The sequence below is a fragment of the Carcharhinus amblyrhynchos genome, chromosome 7, assembly GCF_965287045.1.
Source record: "Carcharhinus amblyrhynchos chromosome 7, sCarAmb.v2.hapA, whole genome shotgun sequence".
Classification (NCBI taxonomy): Eukaryota; Metazoa; Chordata; class Chondrichthyes; order Carcharhiniformes; family Carcharhinidae; genus Carcharhinus; species Carcharhinus amblyrhynchos.
The window spans coordinates 5,240,450-5,259,377 of record NC_137330.1 but is presented as its reverse complement, the minus strand read 5'-3'; the positions used below and the strand labels follow the sequence as shown (position 1 = coordinate 5,259,377).

Genomic DNA, 18,928 nt, shown 5'->3' with positions numbered 1-18,928 from the left:
CACCGCGTCCCCGCAGACACCGCGTCCCCACAGACACCGCGTCCCCACAGACACCGCAGCCACAGACACCGCGTCCACACAGACACCGCGTCCCCACAGACACCGCGTCCACACAGACACCGCGTCCCCACAGACACCGCGTCCACACAGACACCGCGTCCCCACAGACACCGCGTCCACACAGACACCGCACCCCCACAGACACCGCATCCCCACAGACACCGCGTCCCCACAGACACCGCGTCCCCACAGACACCGCACCCCCACAGACACCGCATCCTCACAGACACCGCGTCCACACAGACACCGCGTCCCCACAGACACCGCATCCCCACAGACACCGCGTCCACACAGACACCGCGTCCCCACAGACACCGCATCCCCACAGACACCGCACCCCCACAGACACCGCATCCCCACAGACACCGCGTCCCCACAGACACCGCGTCCCCACAGACACCGCGTCCCCACAGACACCGCGTCCCCACAGACACCGCATCCACACAGACAGCGCATCCCCACAGACACCGCGTCCCCACAGACACCGCGTCCACACAGACACCGCGTCCCCACAGACACCGCGTCCCCACAGACACCGCATCCACACAGACAGCGCATCCCCACAGACACCGCGTCCCCACAGACACCGCGTCCACACAGACACCGCGTCCCCACAGACACCGCATCCACACAGACACCGCATCCACACAGACACCGCGTCCCCACAGACACCGCATCCCCACAGACACCGCGTCCCCACAGACACCGCGTCCACACAGACACCGCGTCCACACAGACACCGCGTCCACACAGACACCGCGTCCCCACAGACACCGCATCCACACAGACACCGCGTCCACACAGACACCGCGTCCACACAGACACCGCATCCACACAGACACCGCACCCCCACAGACACCGCGTCCCCACAGACACCGCGTCCCCACAGACACCGCATCCCCACAGACACCGCGTCCACACAGACAGCGCATCCCCACAGACACCGCGTCCCCACAGACACCGCGTCCACACAGACACCGCGTCCACACAGACACCGCGTCCACACAGACACCGCGTCCCCACAGACACCGCATCCACACAGACACCGCATCCACACAGACACCGCGTCCACACAGACACCGCGTCCCCACAGACACCGCATCCACACAGACACCGCATCCACACAGACACCGCGTCCTCACAGACACCGCGTCCACACAGACACCGCGTCCCCACAGACACCGCGTCCCCACAGACACCGCGTCCACACAGACACCTCATCCCCACAGACACCGCATCCCCACAGACACCGCGTCCCCACAGACACCGCATCCCCACAGACACCGCACCCCCACAGACACCGCGTCCCCACAGACACCTCATCCCCACAGACACCGCGTCCCCACAGACACCGCATCCCCACAGACACCTCATCCCCACAGACACCGCGTCCCCACAGACACCGCATCCCCACAGACACCGCGTCCCCACAGACACCGCGTCCACACAGACACCGCGTCCACACAGACACCGCGTCCCCACAGACACCTCATCCCCACAGACACCGCATCCCCACAGACACCTCATCCCCACAGACACCGCGTCCCCACAGACACCGCGTCCCCACAGACACCGCATCCCCACAGACACCTCATCCCCACAGACACCGCGTCCCCACAGACACCGCGTCCACACAGACGCCGCATCCCCACAGACACCGCGTCCCCACAGACACCGCGTCCACACAGACACCGCATCCCCACAGACACCGCGTCCCCACAGACACCGCGTCCCCACAGACACCGCATCCCCACAGACACCGCGTCCTCACAGACACCGCGTCCCCACAGACACCGCGTCCCCACAGACACCGCGTCCCCACAGACACCGCGTCCCCACAGACACCGCGTCCCCACAGACACCGCATCCACACAGACACCGCATCCACACAGACACCGCGTCCCCACAGACACCGCGTCCCCACAGACACCGCGTCCACACAGACACCGCATCCACACAGACACCGCGTCCCCACAGACACCGCATCCACACAGACACCGCATCCACACAGACACCGCGTCCCCACAGACACCGCGTCCACACAGACACCGCGTCCCCACAGACACCGCGTCCCCACAGACACCGCGTCCCCACAGACACCGCGTCCACACAGACACCGCGTCCCCACAGACACCGCATCCACACAGACACCGCATCCACACAGACACCGCGTCCCCACAGACACCGCGTCCCCACAGACACCGCGTCCACACAGACACCGCGTCCCCACAGACACCGCGTCCCCACAGACACCGCATCCACACAGACACCGCACCCCCACAGACACCGCGTCCACACAGACACCGCGTCCACACAGACACCGCATCCACACAGACACCGCGTCCACACAGACACCTCATCCACACAGACACCGCATCCCCACAGACACCGCGTCCCCACAGACACCGCGTCCACACAGACACCGCGTCCACACGGACACCGCGTCCCCACAGACACCGCGTCCACACAGACACCGCATCCACACAGACACCGCGTCCCCACAGACACCGCGTCCCCACAGACACCGCGTCCCCACAGACACCGCGTCCCCACAGACACCGCGTCCCCACAGACACCGCGTCCCCACAGACACCGCATCCCCACAGACACCGCGTCCACACAGACACCGCATCCCCACAGACACCGCGTCCCCACAGACACCGCGTCCACACAGACACCTCATCCCCACAGACACCGCATCCCCACAGACACCGCGTCCACACAGACACCTCGTCCCCACAGACACCGCATCCACACAGACACCGCATCCACACAGACACCGCATCCCCACAGACACCGCGTCCCCACAGACACCGCATCCCCACAGACACCGCGTCCCCACAGACACCGCGTCCACACAGACACCGCGTCCACACAGACACCGCGTCCACACAGACACCGCGTCCCCATAGACACCGCGTCCACACAGACACCGCATCCTCACAGACACCGCATCCACACAGACACCGCGTCCACACAGACACCGCGTCCACACAGACACCGCGTCCCCATAGACACCGCGTCCACACAGACACCGCGTCCCCACAGACACCGCGTCCACACAGACACCGCGTCCCCATTGACACCGCGTCCACACAGACACCGCATCCACACAGACACCGCGTCCCCACAGACACCGCGTCCACACAGACACCGCGTCCACACAGACACCGCGTCCACACAGACACCGCGTCCACACAGACACCGCGTCCCCACAGACACCGCACCCCCACAGACACCGCGTCCCCACAGACACCGCGTCCCCACAGACACCGCGTCCACACAGACACCGCGTCCACACAGACACCGCGTCCCCACAGACACCGCATCCCCACAGACACCGCGTCCCCACAGACACCGCGTCCCCACAGACACCGCACCCCCACAGACACCGCGTCCCCACAGACACCGCGTCCCCACAGACACCGCGTCCCCACAGACACCGCGTCCACACAGACACCGCGTCCCCACAGACACCGCGTCCCCACAGACACCGCATCCACACAGACACCGCATCCCCACAGACACCGCGTCCACACAGACACCGCGTCCCCACAGACACCGCACCCCCACAGACACCGCATCCACACAGACACCGCGTCCCCACAGACACCGCGTCCCCACAGACACCGCGTCCACACAGACACCGCGTCCCCACAGACACCGCGTCCACACAGACACCGCGTCCCCACAGACACCGCATCCACACAGGCACCGCATCCCCACAGACACCGCACCCCCACAGACACCGCGTCCCCACAGACACCGCGTCCCCACAGACACCGCGTCCACACAGACACCGCGTCCACACAGACACCGCGTCCACACAGACACCGCGTCCACACAGACACCGCGTCCACACAGACACCGCGTCCACACAGACACCGCGTCCCCACAGACACCGCATCCACACAGACACCGCGTCCACACAGACACCGCGTCCCCACAGACACCGCGTCCCCCCAGACACCGCGTCCCCACAGACACCGCGTCCACACAGACACCGCGTCCACACAGACACCGCGTCCACACAGACACCGCGTCCACACAGACACCGCGTCCCCACAGACACCGCGTCCACACAGACACCGCGTCCCCACAGACACCGCGTCCACACAGACACCGCATCCCCACAGACACCGCGTCCACACAGACACCGCGTCCCCACAGACACCGCGTCCCCACAGACACCACATCCACACAGACACCGCGTCCCCACAGACACCGCATCCACACAGACACCGCGTCCACACAGACACCGCGTCCCCACAGACACCGCGTCCACACAGACACCGCGTCCACACAGACACCGCATCCCCACAGACACCGCATCCCCACAGACACCGCGTCCACACAGACACCGCATCCCCACAGACACCGCGTCCACACAGACACCGCGTCCCCACAGACACCGCGTCCCCACAGACACCGCGTCCACACAGACACCGCATCCCCACAGACACCGCGTCCCCACAGACACCGCGTCCCCACAGACACCGCGTCCCCACAGACACCGCGTCCACACAGACACCGCGTCCACACAGACACCGCGTCCCCACAGACACCACATCCACACAGACACCGCGTCCCCACAGACACCACATCCACACAGACACCGCGTCCCCACAGACACCGCGTCCCCACAGACACCACATCCACACAGACACCGCGTCCCCACAGACACCACATCCACACAGACACCGCGTCCCCACAGACACCGCATCCACACAGACACCGCATCCCCACAGATACCGCATCCCCACAGACACCGCATCCCCACAGACACCGCGTCCACACAGACACCGCATCCCCACAGACACCGCGTCCACACAGACACCGCGTCCCCACAGACACCGCGTCCACACAGACACCGCATCCCCACAGACACCGCGTCCACACAGACACCGCGTCCCCACAGACACCGCGTCCCCACAGACACCACATCCACACAGACACCGCGTCCCCACAGACACCGCATCCCCACAGACACCGCGTCCCCACAGACACCGCGTCCACACAGACACCGCGTCCCCACAGACACCGCGTCCACACAGACACCGCGTCCCCACAGACACCGCGTCCACACAGACACCGCGTCCCCACAGACACCGCGTCCACACAGACACCGCGTCCCCACAGACACCGCACCCACACAGACACCGCGTCCACACAGACACCGCGTCCCCACAGACACCGCGTCCACACAGACACCGCGTCCCCACAGACACCGCGTCCACACAGACACCGCGTCCCCACAGACACCGCGTCCACACAGACACCGCGTCCCCACAGACACCACGTCCCCACAGACAGCACATCCATACAGACGCAGCACACTCCGCAGACGCAGCACCCTCCGCAGACGCTGCACCCTCCGCAGACGCTGCACCCTCCGCAGACGCTGCACCCTCCGCAGACGCTGCACCCTCCGCAGGCGCTGCACCCTCCGCAGACGCTGCACCCTCCGCAGACGCTACACCCCCTGCAGACGTTACACCCCCCTGCAGACGCTCCACCCCCTGCAGACGCTCCACCCCGTGCAGACACTAACACGCTACAGATGTTGACACGCACTCACTATCCCAACATTCCCTGTCTTCACTCCCACTCACTATCCTGACATTTCCTGTCCTCACTCTCACTCACTATCCTGCACCTTCGCTATCCTCACTCCTGCTCCCTACCCTGCACATTCCCTGTCCATACCCTAGCTCACAATTCACTAATCTCCTCTGTGCGGGCGATCTATGTGGAAGTCATAAAGATGGTGCATCTCCCAAGGCCAAACAGTCGTGATACACTTTGAGAGCCAGGAGTCTCCCATCCATCCCCACGGGCTCAACAAATTCTACAGAGGGGTGGAAAGATCTCCGTCAGGATTTTCTGTTCAATTCCCAATTTCATTTTTTATTGGGGCCACCCTTTTGATCTCAGAGACTATCCTCTGGAAAATTAGGCAACAAAATTACAATCTCACACAACCAGGTCACCAACAAATGTTTGGTTTAATTCACCTCAAAGTTCCTCCTGCATAGTCTTATAGTTTCATGTCATGATACATCCTGGAATATTGTGTACAGTATTGAAATGTAGAAACTAGTCTTGCTGCAGCTGTATAGGGCATTGGTGAGGCCGCAGCTGGAGTACTGTGTGCAGTTTTGGGCGCCGCACCTGCGCAAGGATATTTTGGCCCTGGAGGGAGTGCAGAGGAGGTTTACTAGGCTGATACCGGAGTTGAGGGGATTGAGCTATGAGGAGAGGCTGAATAAACTAGGCTTGTACTCGTTAGAGTTTAGAAGAATGAGGGGAGATCTCATTGAGACGTATAAGATGATGAATGGGATGGATAGGATAGAGGTGGAGAGACTCTTCCCGCTCAAAAAAGACAGTAGGACTAGGGGGCACAGCCTCAAGATAAAAGGGGGGCGGTTTAGAACGGAGTTGAGGAGGAACTTCTTCACTCAAAGGGTGGTGAATCTCTGGAATTCTCTGCCCGTTGAAGTGGTGGAGGCTACCTCGCTAAATATTTTTAAGAAGCAGGTTGATGGGTTCTTGATAAGAGAGGGGATTAAGGGTTATGGGGAGAGGGCGGGAAAGTGGAACTGAGCCACGACAGATCAGCCATGATCTTATTGAATGGCGGGGCAGGCTCGAGGGGCTAGATGGCCTACTCCTGCTCCTATTTCTTATGTTCTTATGTTCTTATGTTCTTATTCAGCCCTTCGAGTCTGCTCTGCCATTCATTTTAATCATGATCCATCATCAAATTTAAATCCTGACTCCGCCTTTCCCCATATTCCTTGATCCCTTTAATCTCAAGAGCTATATCTTAAAATCACACAACATTTTGGCCTTAGCTACATTCTGTGGTAGTCACTTCCACACATTCACCACCCCCCAGTGAAGAAACCTCTCCTTGCCTCAGTTCTAAAAGGTTTATCCCTTATCCTCAAACTATGACCCCTAGTTCTGGACTCCCCCCACCACTGGGAACATTCTTTCTGAATCCACCTGTCCAATCCTGTTAGAATTTTATACATTTCTGTGAGATACCCTCTCACTCTTCTAAACTCCAATGAATACAATCCTAACCAACTTAATCTCCCCCCATATGACAGACCTGCCACCCCAGGAATTATCCTGGTAAACCTTGGCTGTACCCCCTCTATAGCAAGGACATCCTTCCTCAGAGAAGGACACCAAAACACAATATAATGTGGCCTCATCAACATCCTACACAACTGCAGCAAAACATCTCTATTCCAAAACATCCCGCTATGGAGGCTTATTGGTCTCCATATCTGAGGAAAGATGTAAATGAGTTTAGGAGCAGTTCAGAGAAGGTTTCTGAGACAAATACAAGGAATGAGTGGGTTGTCAGATGTGGAAAGGTTAGATAGGCTAAGCTTGTATCCACTGGACTTCAGAAGAATAAGAAGTGACTTGACAGAAACATATAAGGTCCTGTGGGGTTGTGACAGGGTGGATGTGGGGATGGTGTCCCCTCTTGCGAGCGAATCTAGAACTAGGGGGCAACTGTTTAAAAATAAGGGGACACCCATTTGGGACATAGTTGAGGAGAATTATTTTCTCTCCAATGTTCATGATTTTAACTCACTTCCTCAAAAAATGCTGGAAACAGAACCATTAAACATTAAGGGGTAGACTTAGGAGTGTGTGGACCGAGGAGGAAGAGGTACTCCTCGTGGAGCTTGAGAAGAGATTTGCTGGGGCACGGTTTATTAATAAAGAAATTGGTGTTATTTTAACATCTAAGATGGCCAAGCAGATCTCCGACAAGCGCAGGCAAATAGCGGCGCGTAGCAAAGGGTCGAATATAGATGGTGTAACGCATCCGGATAATGGATGTGAGGAGGAGTTAATAGATGTAAATGTTGATGTAAATGTTGAGAATCCAGGCCCACATGTTAGTATGGTTGTTTCAGCTCCGGTAAGTGTACCGAAACATAGGGACGTTGATGAGAATCTTGTTTTGGCTGAAGATTTGTTGAGGGAAGGGACTGATCCCGAGAAATATGTGATGGCACTGGGAGTTGTGGATAGCATCACTAGTCTTTTGATGAGCGGTAAGTCTTCTAAGAAGGATAAGGAGGGGGTTCAGGTGAAGGTATCGAAGAAGGACAAGGAACAGATGAGAGTTGGGATAAATAGTGGTGCGAGGAAACGATGGGCAACGCAGAAAGCGGCATTTAGAGCAACTCAGTTGCTCTATAAAAATAATAGGCGTCAGTTGGCCCGACAAATTATGGGCGCGCCTTCACAAGTAATTTGTCCATTAAGCATAAAGGATTTGGAGGCAAGCTTTCGAGAGAAGCTCTCCAACCAAAATAATAAATCTAATATTAATAAATTTGCATCATATACTGGTAAGATTGATAATGGAGAATTGATGAAACCAATAACGTTAGAAGAGGTTACTCAGGCTATCAAAAGTATCAAGATAGTGCGCCTGGTCCAGATGGACAGAAATTAGAGCAGATTTGGGATATTCATGAGAAGTGTGAGAGTAGGTTACCTCGCCTCTTTAGTTTATGGGTAGCATCAAGGAAAATTCCAAATTGTGTAAAACAGAGTCGGACAGTTCTTATCCCAAAATGTGAGGATAGGGAACGTTTGAAAGGTATTGACAATTGGCGACCAATTACTATAGGTCCAATGTTGCTACGTCTATTTACCAAGATTATGGCAAAAAGACTGAGCAATACGGTTCAGATAAACCCAAGACAAAAGGGGTTTTTAGCAGCTACTCCCGGGTGTAATGAGAATATTGCAGTGTTACAGAACATTATGAAGGGAGCTAAGAAAAATCGTAAGGGTCTTGCTGTTGTTTTTGTCGATCTAGCTAAAGCGTTTGACTCTGTAGGTCACAAACTCCTTATCAAGTCATTAGAAAGGGTTAAACTTCCAGTAGCTTTTGTGGAGCTTATTAAGGATCTTTACACCGGTAACACTACGGTGATTGAAGGTAATAATGCCAAAACCAATCCTATAAGTATAGAGAGGGGGGTTAAACAAGGAGACTCCCTTTCCCCAATTTTATTTAACATAGCGATGGATCCTCTTATTTGTAGTCTTGAAGGGGCGAAATCTGGTGTCAGCATGATGCTGGACGGGGCAAGGGTTAACTGCTCCGCATTGGCTTTTGCCGATGATATTGCCCTTTTGAGTGATTCATATGTAGGAATGACAAGGAACTTAAGGATTCTTCAATCGTTTTGTGACTCTACTGGTCTTGTGGTTAATACTCGTAAGACCAAGGGTTTTCATTTTGCGTATATGAAGAAGACTTTTGTGTATAATCGTTGTAAGAATTGGCAGATTGGGAAGGAGGATATTACATATATTCCCCCAGGAGGATAGGCTATTGGAAAGCAAAGAGATGGAATGTTATCAGCGGTAGGCAGGATGCAGGTTTGAGGCTATTATCAGATCCAGCCATCATCTGATTAAATAGCAAAGAGGCTGAATAGCCCACTCCTGCTTCTTGTTCAAATCACTTGCATGTGGGATAGATGAGACGGTTACCCTTCTTCACCATCACTTCCTGCACCCACCTTATCCAGTGGTAAGAAAATGGTGAGACGATAATTGGTGATTAAATGGATAAGCTGGGTAGCTCAGGTACCTGACCACACTCCGAGTGCCCCACAACACTTTGTTTCCTCTCCCTAATTTGCATTGAACTCTTCCATCCAGTAAGACTTCTCATGGAAGAATAGGCAGATTCTGATTCACCAGAGAGGGTGCCACATCCACTCCCCTCATGTGGAAGATTGTCTACTGAGGTGTGGCCACTGTCAGATGCAAACAATGAAAAGGAGCCACAAGACCATAAGACCATGAGATATGGGAGGAAAATTAAGCCGTTCGGCCCATCGAGTCTGCTCTGCCATTCAATCATGGTTGTTATGATTCTCAACCCCATTCTACTGCCTTCTCCCTTTAACCACCTTATTGAACAAGAAACTATCTATCTCTTTCTTAAATACATTCAACGACCTGGCCTCCACAGCACTCAGTGGCAATGAGTTCCACAGACTCACCCCTCTCTGGCTGAAGAAATTCCTCCTTCACTCTGAGGTTCTGCCCTCGAGTTCTCATCTTTCCCACTCGTGGAAACATCCTCTCTCCATTTCCACTCTATACAGACCTCTCAGTAATCTGTAAGTTTCTATTAGGTACTCCCTCATCCTTCTGAACTCCATCGAGTACAGACCCAGATTCCTCAATCGCTCCTCATATGACAAACCCTTCATTACAGGGATCATGCTTGTGAACCTCCTCTGGACCCCTCCAAGGCCAACACATCCTTCCTTAGATATGGGGCCCAAAACTGCTCACAAATGGGGTCTGACCAGAATCTTATACAGCCACAGCAGTACTTCCTTGATCTTGTATTCTAGCCCTCTGAAAATGAATGCTTACATTGAATTAGAGTCTCGAACTGTGATAGTGTATGAATGAAGCTGTGGCATGATGGGAAAAATGGTCAAGTAATTGATATAAAGGAGAGCTGACCAAGCTATTCCAAATTGCCAGACCTCTGTAAAACTGACTCCACATAACTGAGGGCTGAAGGAGTTCGGCGAAAGAAGGTCAGAGTCACAGAACCTTCTATTACATCAGAAAACAAGATACGGTCAGAGATCACGGAACCTTTCTGTTCCTTCAAAAGACAAGATAATGATATTATTGATGAAACAGAGGAGTCTCAGAGGTCACCGGATGCTAATACAATTGATGATGTATTACTGCTTGTATTACTAATTGAACATGTACACTAATAAGAAAAAGCTATAACTACAGAACTGATTCTTGTAGCTGGCACGGTCTTGGGATAGAATTGGCAGTTTGTAGGTACTGCTCTCTGCCTCCAAGACTCTGCCATATACTACATGCAGTTTTGTGATAATAAAAACGAGTTGTTTTTGCAAAGCAAACTTTGTTTAAGTTTTACTGTCACAGCTCGGAAAACAAGAAATTCTCCACTACAGCAGAACCAGGACTCCCAAGTCCCTTTGTGCTTCAGATTTCCGAAGTCTTTCCGCATTTAGAAAATAGTCCATGCTTCTATTTTTCCTACCAAAGTGCATAATCTCACACTTTCACATATCATATTCTATCTGCCACTTCTTTGCTCATTCTCCTAACCTGTCCAAGTCACTGTGCAGCCTTCCCACTTTCTCAACACGACTTGTCCCTCTACAAATCTTTGCATCATCTACAAATTTAGCAACCATGTCCTCACTTCCATCTTTCAGATCATTAATGTATAAAATGGAAAGTTGTGATCCCAATACTGACCCTTGTGGAACGCCACAGTTGTTATCCTGAAAAGGACCCCCTTATCCCCACTCTGCTCTCTGTTGGTCAGCCAATCTCCCATCGGTGCCAGTACCTTGTCTCTTACACATTGGCTCCTCGCTTATTCAGCAACCTTCTGTAAGGCACCTTGTCAAAGCTTTTTGGAAATCCAAATAAATCACATCCACTGGTTCTCCTTTGTCTAATTTCTTCATTACCTCGGCAAAGAATTCAAACAGATTTGTCAGACATGACCTCCCTTTAATGAAACCTTGTTGACTCAGTCCTATTTTACCATGCATTTCCAAATACTCCACAACTTCATCCTTAATAATGAACTCCAAGATTTACCCACAACCGAGGTCAGGCTAACTGGCCTATAATTTCCCATCTTCTGCCGGCATGGGGCATCACTTCTCGGTCTTTTGGCTAAGATCAAGTGTCAGACCAAGACTAAGATCAGGTGCAATGTGTTATCTTGTCAGCCTGGATCTTGTTTGTCTCTCTTGGGTGGCACAGTGGTTAGCACAGCTGCCTCACAGTGCCAGGGATCTGGGTTTGATTCCTGGCTTGGGTGACTGTCTGTGTGGAGTTTGCACGTTCTCCCCGTGTCTGCGTGGGTTTCCTCTGGGTGTCCTGGTTTCCTCCCACAGTCCAAAAGATGTTCTGGTTAGGTGGATTAGCCATGCTAAAATTGGGGGACTAGCGAGGGTAAATGCATGGGGTAATGGGGAAAGGGCCTGGGTGGGATTGTAGTCGGTGCAGGCTACCTCTCCACTGTATGATTCTATAACGCTGGGCCCATAAACTCCCGCTTCCTCCTGTTGCTGTGAAACACACTGGGGAGGGGGATAAAACTCCAGCCCAGTGGAGAAGAAGTAGACAATTTCTACAAGATGTACTTCAACAATTCACCAGAGATCCATACACAGCACCTTCCAAACCACCAACACTTCCATCTAGAAGGACAAGGGCAGCAGATACCTGGGAACACCACCACCAGCAAGTTCCCCTCCAAGCCACTCACTATCCTGACTTGGGAATATGTCACAGTTCCTTCGGAGTGACTGGGTCAAAATCCTGGAATTCCCTCCTAATGGCATTGTGGGTCAGCCCACAACATGTGGGCTGCAGTGATTCAAGGAGGCAGCTCATGGCCACCTTCTCAAGGGCAACTTTGGATGGGCATCAATGCTGGCCAGCCAGCCACGCCCATGTCCCATGAATGAATTTTAAAAAAGTTTTTAAAAATTGGCCCATCAAGTTTGCTCCACCTTTGAATGAAGTCAAGAATGATCTAATGAGATCGCGACAAGATGAATCCTCAAATCTGTGTCGGGAAAATATCCATGCTTCCAACATGTACTTTACACTTCACTGGGTTTTAATGACGTGTACTCAGCGATCATCACCAACTACATACTGAAATGGTCTTATTTGCCAGGGAGCTGGCTGTACCAGTCAGGAAATCCCTGTGTTGCAGAAGGAGGCTGTTTTGGCTCCTTAGAGCCTGCACTGACAACAATCTCACCCAGTCTGTATTCCCATAATCCCAAAAATTTATCTGGCTAATCACCCTGACATACTGAGGGGCAATTTAGCATGGCCAATCAACCTAACCCACACATCTTTGGAATGTGACAGGAGACGGAAGCACCCAGAGGAAACCCACATTGACATGGGGAGAATGTACAAACTTCAGACAGACACTCACCTGAGGTTGGAATTGAACCCGGGTCCCGGATGTGTGAGGCAGCAATGCTAGCCACTGTGCCACACCTAACTGTGATCTGCTGATAATCCTACATGATGCTATGATCCTTCATGTTGGAGTTACAGATAGCTCGCTGCCCTGGTATCTATCAGTAACCTTGTTCCTGAGTTCATTAGAAATAAAAATAACTGCCGAACAGATAAGATTGATGGTCTTAGTGGATTAGAGTCCCTGCCTCTTAACCAGAAACTCAGGGCTCGAATCCCACCTGAGGACTTAATTTTATTTCATTTATTATTGTCACAAGTAGGCTTACATTAACATTGCAATGAAGTTACTGTGAAAATCCCCTGGTCATCACACACCTGTTTGGGTACACTGAGGGAGAATTTAGCATGGCCAATGCACCTAACCAGCACATCTTTCGGACTGTGGGAGGAAACTGGAACACCCAGCGGAAACCCACGCAGACACGGGGAGAATGTGCAAAGTTCACACAGACGGTGACCCAAGTTGGGAATCGAACCCCGATCCCTGGCACTGTGAGGCATCAGTACTAACCACAGTGCCACCATACCTGTTGGCCAAGTAAAGTTTGTTTATAACATGGCCAAACAGGTTGAGTGGGGCAAGCTACTAATCCTTGCAAACATGCCAATCGCTGGTAGTAAGAGAGGGAGGGACTCCTGGTCAGCCATGTTTGATGTGGAATGGTGTCCCTGAGACTGTAAGCCTCTGGCAACAGACTAGTGACCTGATCCAGTAATAATTAGTTATGGAAACAGATGAAAGTCTGTCTTAGTGCACTAATAGGTGTGGGAAAAGAATTGGAAAGAGAAAAAATGTATTTAAAGAAATGAAGTTCCTGTGTTCAGCAGACTCTGCTCTTTCTGCTTTCTCTCGCTCTCTGAATTAATTGTGGGTTGATTTATAGATTAGTTTGCGCTGAGTCGGGTCCTGTGCTTTCTGGCACGGTTACTCAGAACAGCACACTGCTACTAAATAGCAGAGACCCAGAAGGAAAGTTTTCATCGGGGGTGCAGTTGGGGACGATTTAGGTGTTTCGTTCTGTAAAGAAATGAACCAAGAAATTTCTACAAGAAATTAAGTTATCTAACTGGACAATCAGTTTTGGACAAAACCCCCTGTTCTCCTCATTGCCCCCCGAAACACAGTAATCTGAGTCGCCAATCGATTTCAGAGACCAGTCCAGCAAATACATTTTAAAGTCTATTTATTAGTGTCACAAGTAGGCTTACATTAAGACTGCGATGCAGTTACTGTGAAAATCCCCTGATCACCACATTCTGGTGCCTGTTCGGGTTCACTGAGGGAGAATTTAACATGGCCAATGTGCCTAACCAGCATGTTCTTCAGACTGTGGGAGGAAACCGGAGCACCCGGAGGAAAGCCACGCAGACACAGGGAGAACGTGGAGACTCCACACAGACAGTGAACTAAAGCAGGAATTGAACCTTGTTCCCTAGCACTGTGAGGCAGCAGTGCTAACTACTGTGCTACTGTCCCACCCCAAGATCCATATTTAAAATCTTGGAATCCCTACAGTGCAGAAGGAGGCCATTTGGACAATCAAGTCTGCAGCGACCTCAATCCCACCGGACCTTATTTCTGCAACCCCACACATTTATCCTGCTAATCCCCCTGACAATAACGGGCAATTTAGCATGGCCAATCCACCTAACACACATATCTCAGGACTGTGGGATGAAACCAGAGCACTCAAAGGAAACCCATGTAGACACAGGGAGAATATGCAAAGTGCACACAGATAGTGAGCTGAGGCTGGAATTGAAAGCGGGTCCCTGGCACTGTGAGGCAGTAATGCTTATCCCATACACAGCTTAAACTGCAGAAACTGAGGAATTCATTCACTGCTTATTCAAACCAAGCTCTGTACAAAATGTTCTAAACAGATCTGATCTCTACAACATAAGCCCTTTAAGCAAACTTTAAAGTGAAGGAATCAAAATATATATTAAAGAAATACCCACACAATAATATTCCATGGATTTGGCAGAATGTGTGTGTGTGTGTGGGTGTGTGTGGGTGTGTGTGGGTGCATGTGGTATGTCTGGTGTGTGTGTGTGTTTGTGAATGTGAGTGTGTCTATGTGTGTGTGTTTGTATGTGAATGTGAGTGTGTCTATGTGTGTGTGTGTATGTATGTGAATGTGCGTGTGTCTATGTGTGTGTGTGAGTGAATGTGTGCGTGGGTGTGTGTGTGTCTGGTGTGTATGGGGTGAGTGATGTTGTGTGTGTGTGATGTGGGTGTGTGTGTGTGTATGGGTGTGAGTGAATGTGTGTGTGTGTGAATGTGGGTGTGTGCGGTGTGTATGGGTGTGAGTGAATGTGTGTGTGTGTGAATGTGGGTGTGTGCGGTGTGTATGGGTGTGAGTGAATGTGTGTGTGGTGTGTGAATGTGGGTGTGTGCGGTGTGTATGGGTGTGAGTGAATGTGTGTGTGTGTGAATGTGGGTGTGTGCGGTGTGTATGGGTGTGAGTGAATTGTGTGTGTGTGTGTGAATGTGGGTGTGTGCGGTGTGTATGGGTGTGAGTGAATGTGTGTGTGTGTGAATGTGGGTGTGTGCGGTGTGTATGGGTGTGAGTGAATGTGTGTGTGTGTGAATGTGGGTGTGTGCGGTGTGTATGGGTGTGAGTGAATGTGTGTGTGTGTGTGTGAATGTGGGTGTGTGCGGTGTGTATGGGTGTGAGTGAATGTGTGTGTGTGTGAATGTGGGTGTGTGCGGTGTGTATGGGTGTGAGTGAATGTGTGTGTGTGTGTGTGAATGTGGGTGTGTGCGGTGTGTATGGGTGTGAGTGAATGTGTGTGTGTGTGTGTGTGAATGTGGGTGTTGTGGTGTGTATGGGTGTGAGTGAATGTGTGTGTGTGTGTGTGAATGTGGGTGTGTGTGGTGTGTATGGGTGTGAGTGAATGTGTGTGTGTGAATGTGGGTGTGTGCGGTGTGTATGGGTGTGAGTGAATGTGTGTGTGTGTGTGTGGGTGTGTGTGTGTGAATGTGGGTGTGTCTGGTGTGTATGGGTGTGAGTGAATGTGTGTGTGTGTGAATATGGGTGTGTGCGGTGTGTATGGGTGTGTGTGGTGTGTATGGGTGTGTGTGGTGTGTATGGGTGTGTGTGAATGTGGGTGTGTGCGGTGTGTATGGGTGTGAGTGAATGTGTGTGTGTGTGAATATGGGTGTGTGCGGTGTGTATGGGTGTGTGTGGTGTGTATGGGTGTGTGTGGTGTGTATGGTGTGTGTGAATGTGGGTGTGTGCGGTGTGTATGGGTGTGAGTGAATGTGTGTGTGTGGGGTGTGTGCGGTGTGTATGGGTGTGAGTGAATATGTGTGTGTGTGTGTGTGAATGTGGGTGTGTGCGGTGTGTATGTGTGTGAGTGAATGTGTGTGTGTGTGTGTGTGAATGTGGGTGTGTGTGAGTGAATGTGTGTGTGTGTGTGTGTGAATGTGGGTGTGTGCGGTGTGTCTGGTGTGGGTGCGTTTTTGTGTGTATGAGTGGAAAGGGAAGCGAATTACCATTCCAGATGTTATCCTGAAGGAACAGTATTTGGACATTTCTGGACAGGACGGTGGTACAGTAGTTAGCACTGCTGCCTCACAGCACCAGGGATCTGGGTTCGATTCCCGGCTCGGGTCACTGTCTGTGCGGAGTTTGCACATTCTCTCCGTATCTGCGTGGGTTTCCTCCGGGTGCTCGGTTTCCTCCCACAGGTCTGAGAGACAAGCTGGTTAGGTGCCGTGCTAAATTCTCCCTCAGTGTTACCCGAACAGCCGCCAGAGTGTCGGGACTAGGAGATTTCCGCAGTAACTTAATTGCAGTGTTAATGTAAGCCTTACTTGTGACACTAAATAACTAAATAAATCCTGAAAGTTCATTCACTGACTGATTGGCTGAATATTCTCGGCAGTTTCTGTTTTGATTGTTTTATTCGACCCGATTCTAGTTTGGAATCATTGAGTTAAAGTCACACCGCTCCATCTGAGGCTGGTCTCAGAGAGCTGGTGGATTACACTGACAGACCCAAGGGTTCATCAGCATTTGAGGTCCAAAGATTATTGGTGAACAGCAAGGATATTCCGGTGTCTGAAATATTCTCAGCAATGCGGCATCGACTAGAAGCAAATTTCAAATCAAAAACATTACAGATCATCTTTTTAGCAAAGTGGGGGAGAGAAAATCGGAATTGACTCAATTTGTCTGGACTTTATAAAGTTTGTCCTGACTGGACTGAGGACTTGAATAAACCGGGTACCTGTCACCACTGGTGAAAGCTGAATAAGAGAGAGGAATTACTCACACAAAGGCGTGGTAGGTGAAAGCCCAGCTCCGGGGTCTCTCCAGAATATTGTACAGGAGGTTTGTACCCTCCGGTAGCGCACATTCCTGCGGGGACAGTATCGCCTCATCCTCGCTCTATCCAGCAGATTCAGGCGGTTGTCCTGAGGAGCTGCTGACCCCCGGCACTCCGCCCTGTCCAAGCCGCTGATCAGGAGCAGTCCATCGCGGGCTGGGCCACACTCTGGCCCGGGGTTCAGCCCCGATTCCACATCCAACATCCCAACAAACTCCACTCTGTCTCCCCCTCCCGCTTCCATCCAGAGGCCACCCTCCTCTCTCTGGCTCCGGGGCATCTTAGCAGCTACATGGGGTCAGTGTGTGTGTTCACACATTGAGCTGTCCCGGGAGGGAGGGAGGGGGGAGGGGGGGGGGGGACACGGCAGGGAGACCCTACCCTCTCCACACACTCACTCCGAAGGGGAGGGGGGAAGCTCTAATACCCCCTCCCCTCTGCGGCTCCGGGAGACTCTCCCCGGGCAGGATGTCTTGTTTTTCGAATCCAGTCTGGGATTAACTGCAAACCCGAGAGGGGTTCAGTCTCCCCTCTCCCTCCTCCCCCTCTCCCTTCCCCCCTCCCCTCTCCCTTCTCCCCCTCCCCTCTCCCCCCTCCCCTCTCCCCGCTCCCTCTCCCCTCTTCCCCCCTCCCCTCTCTCCCCTCCCCTCTCCCCCCTCCCTCTCTCCCCCCCTCTCCCCCCTCCCCTCCCCTTCTCCCCGCTCCCCTCTCTCCCCGCTCCCCCTCCCCCCCTCTCTCCCCCCCCCTCCCCCCCGCTCTCCCTCTCCCCCCGGACCGGGAGCCGCTGGTTTTTGGAGGAGTTGGGAGAGACACAGAGGAAAGTTCGGTGTTCTGGACAGTCCTGGATTTGTCCAACTCCGGGACAGTATTCCTGCTCCTCTGTGTGTGTCTATTCTGCCTCAGGCTCACACTCACTGTGAGTGAGGGAGTCCTGAGCTGTGAGTGAGTGAGGAGTCCCTCAGACTGTGTGAGTGAGTGAGGGAGTCCCTCAGGCTGTGTGAGTGAGTGAGGGAGTCCCTGAGGCTGTGTGAGTGAGTGAGGGAGTCCCTCAGACTGTGTGAGTGAGTGAGGGAGTCCCTGAGGCTCTGTGAGTGAGTGAGAGAGTCCCTCAGGCTGTGAGAGTGAGTGAGGGAATCCCTCAGACTGTGTGAGTGAGTGAGGGAGTCCCTCAGGCTGTGAGTCCCTCAGGCTTTGTGAGTGAGTGAGGGAGTCCCTCAGACTGTGTGAGTGAGCGAGGGAGCCCCTCAGGTTGTGTGTGAGTCCCTCAGGCTTTGTGAGTGAGTGAGGGAGTCCCTCAGACTGTGTGAGTGAGTGAGTCCCTCAGGTTTTGTGAGTGAGTGAGGGAGTCCCTGAGGCTATGTGAGTGAGTGAGGGAGTCCCTCAGGCTACACACTCATTGAGTGACTGAGTGGTGAGTGAGTGAGTGATGGTGAGTGAGCTT

The 18,928-nt window shown here is 52.8% G+C and overlaps 1 protein-coding gene across 1 annotated transcript in view; it reads right to left on the bottom strand.

Annotated features, from left to right (window-relative positions):
• The window catches only part of LOC145345410 (potassium voltage-gated channel subfamily KQT member 5-like), a 183,628-nt gene extending 165,917 nt beyond the window's left edge, over positions 1 to 17,711 (bottom strand). The window contains 2 exon segments of the mRNA XM_080193226.1: positions 17,434 to 17,497; positions 17,500 to 17,711. Of these exon segments, the coding sequence (XP_080049352.1) occupies positions 17,434 to 17,497; positions 17,500 to 17,692 (257 nt within the window). The 5' untranslated portion in view covers positions 17,693 to 17,711.
• Between the last annotated feature and the right edge of the window lie 1,217 nt (positions 17,712 to 18,928).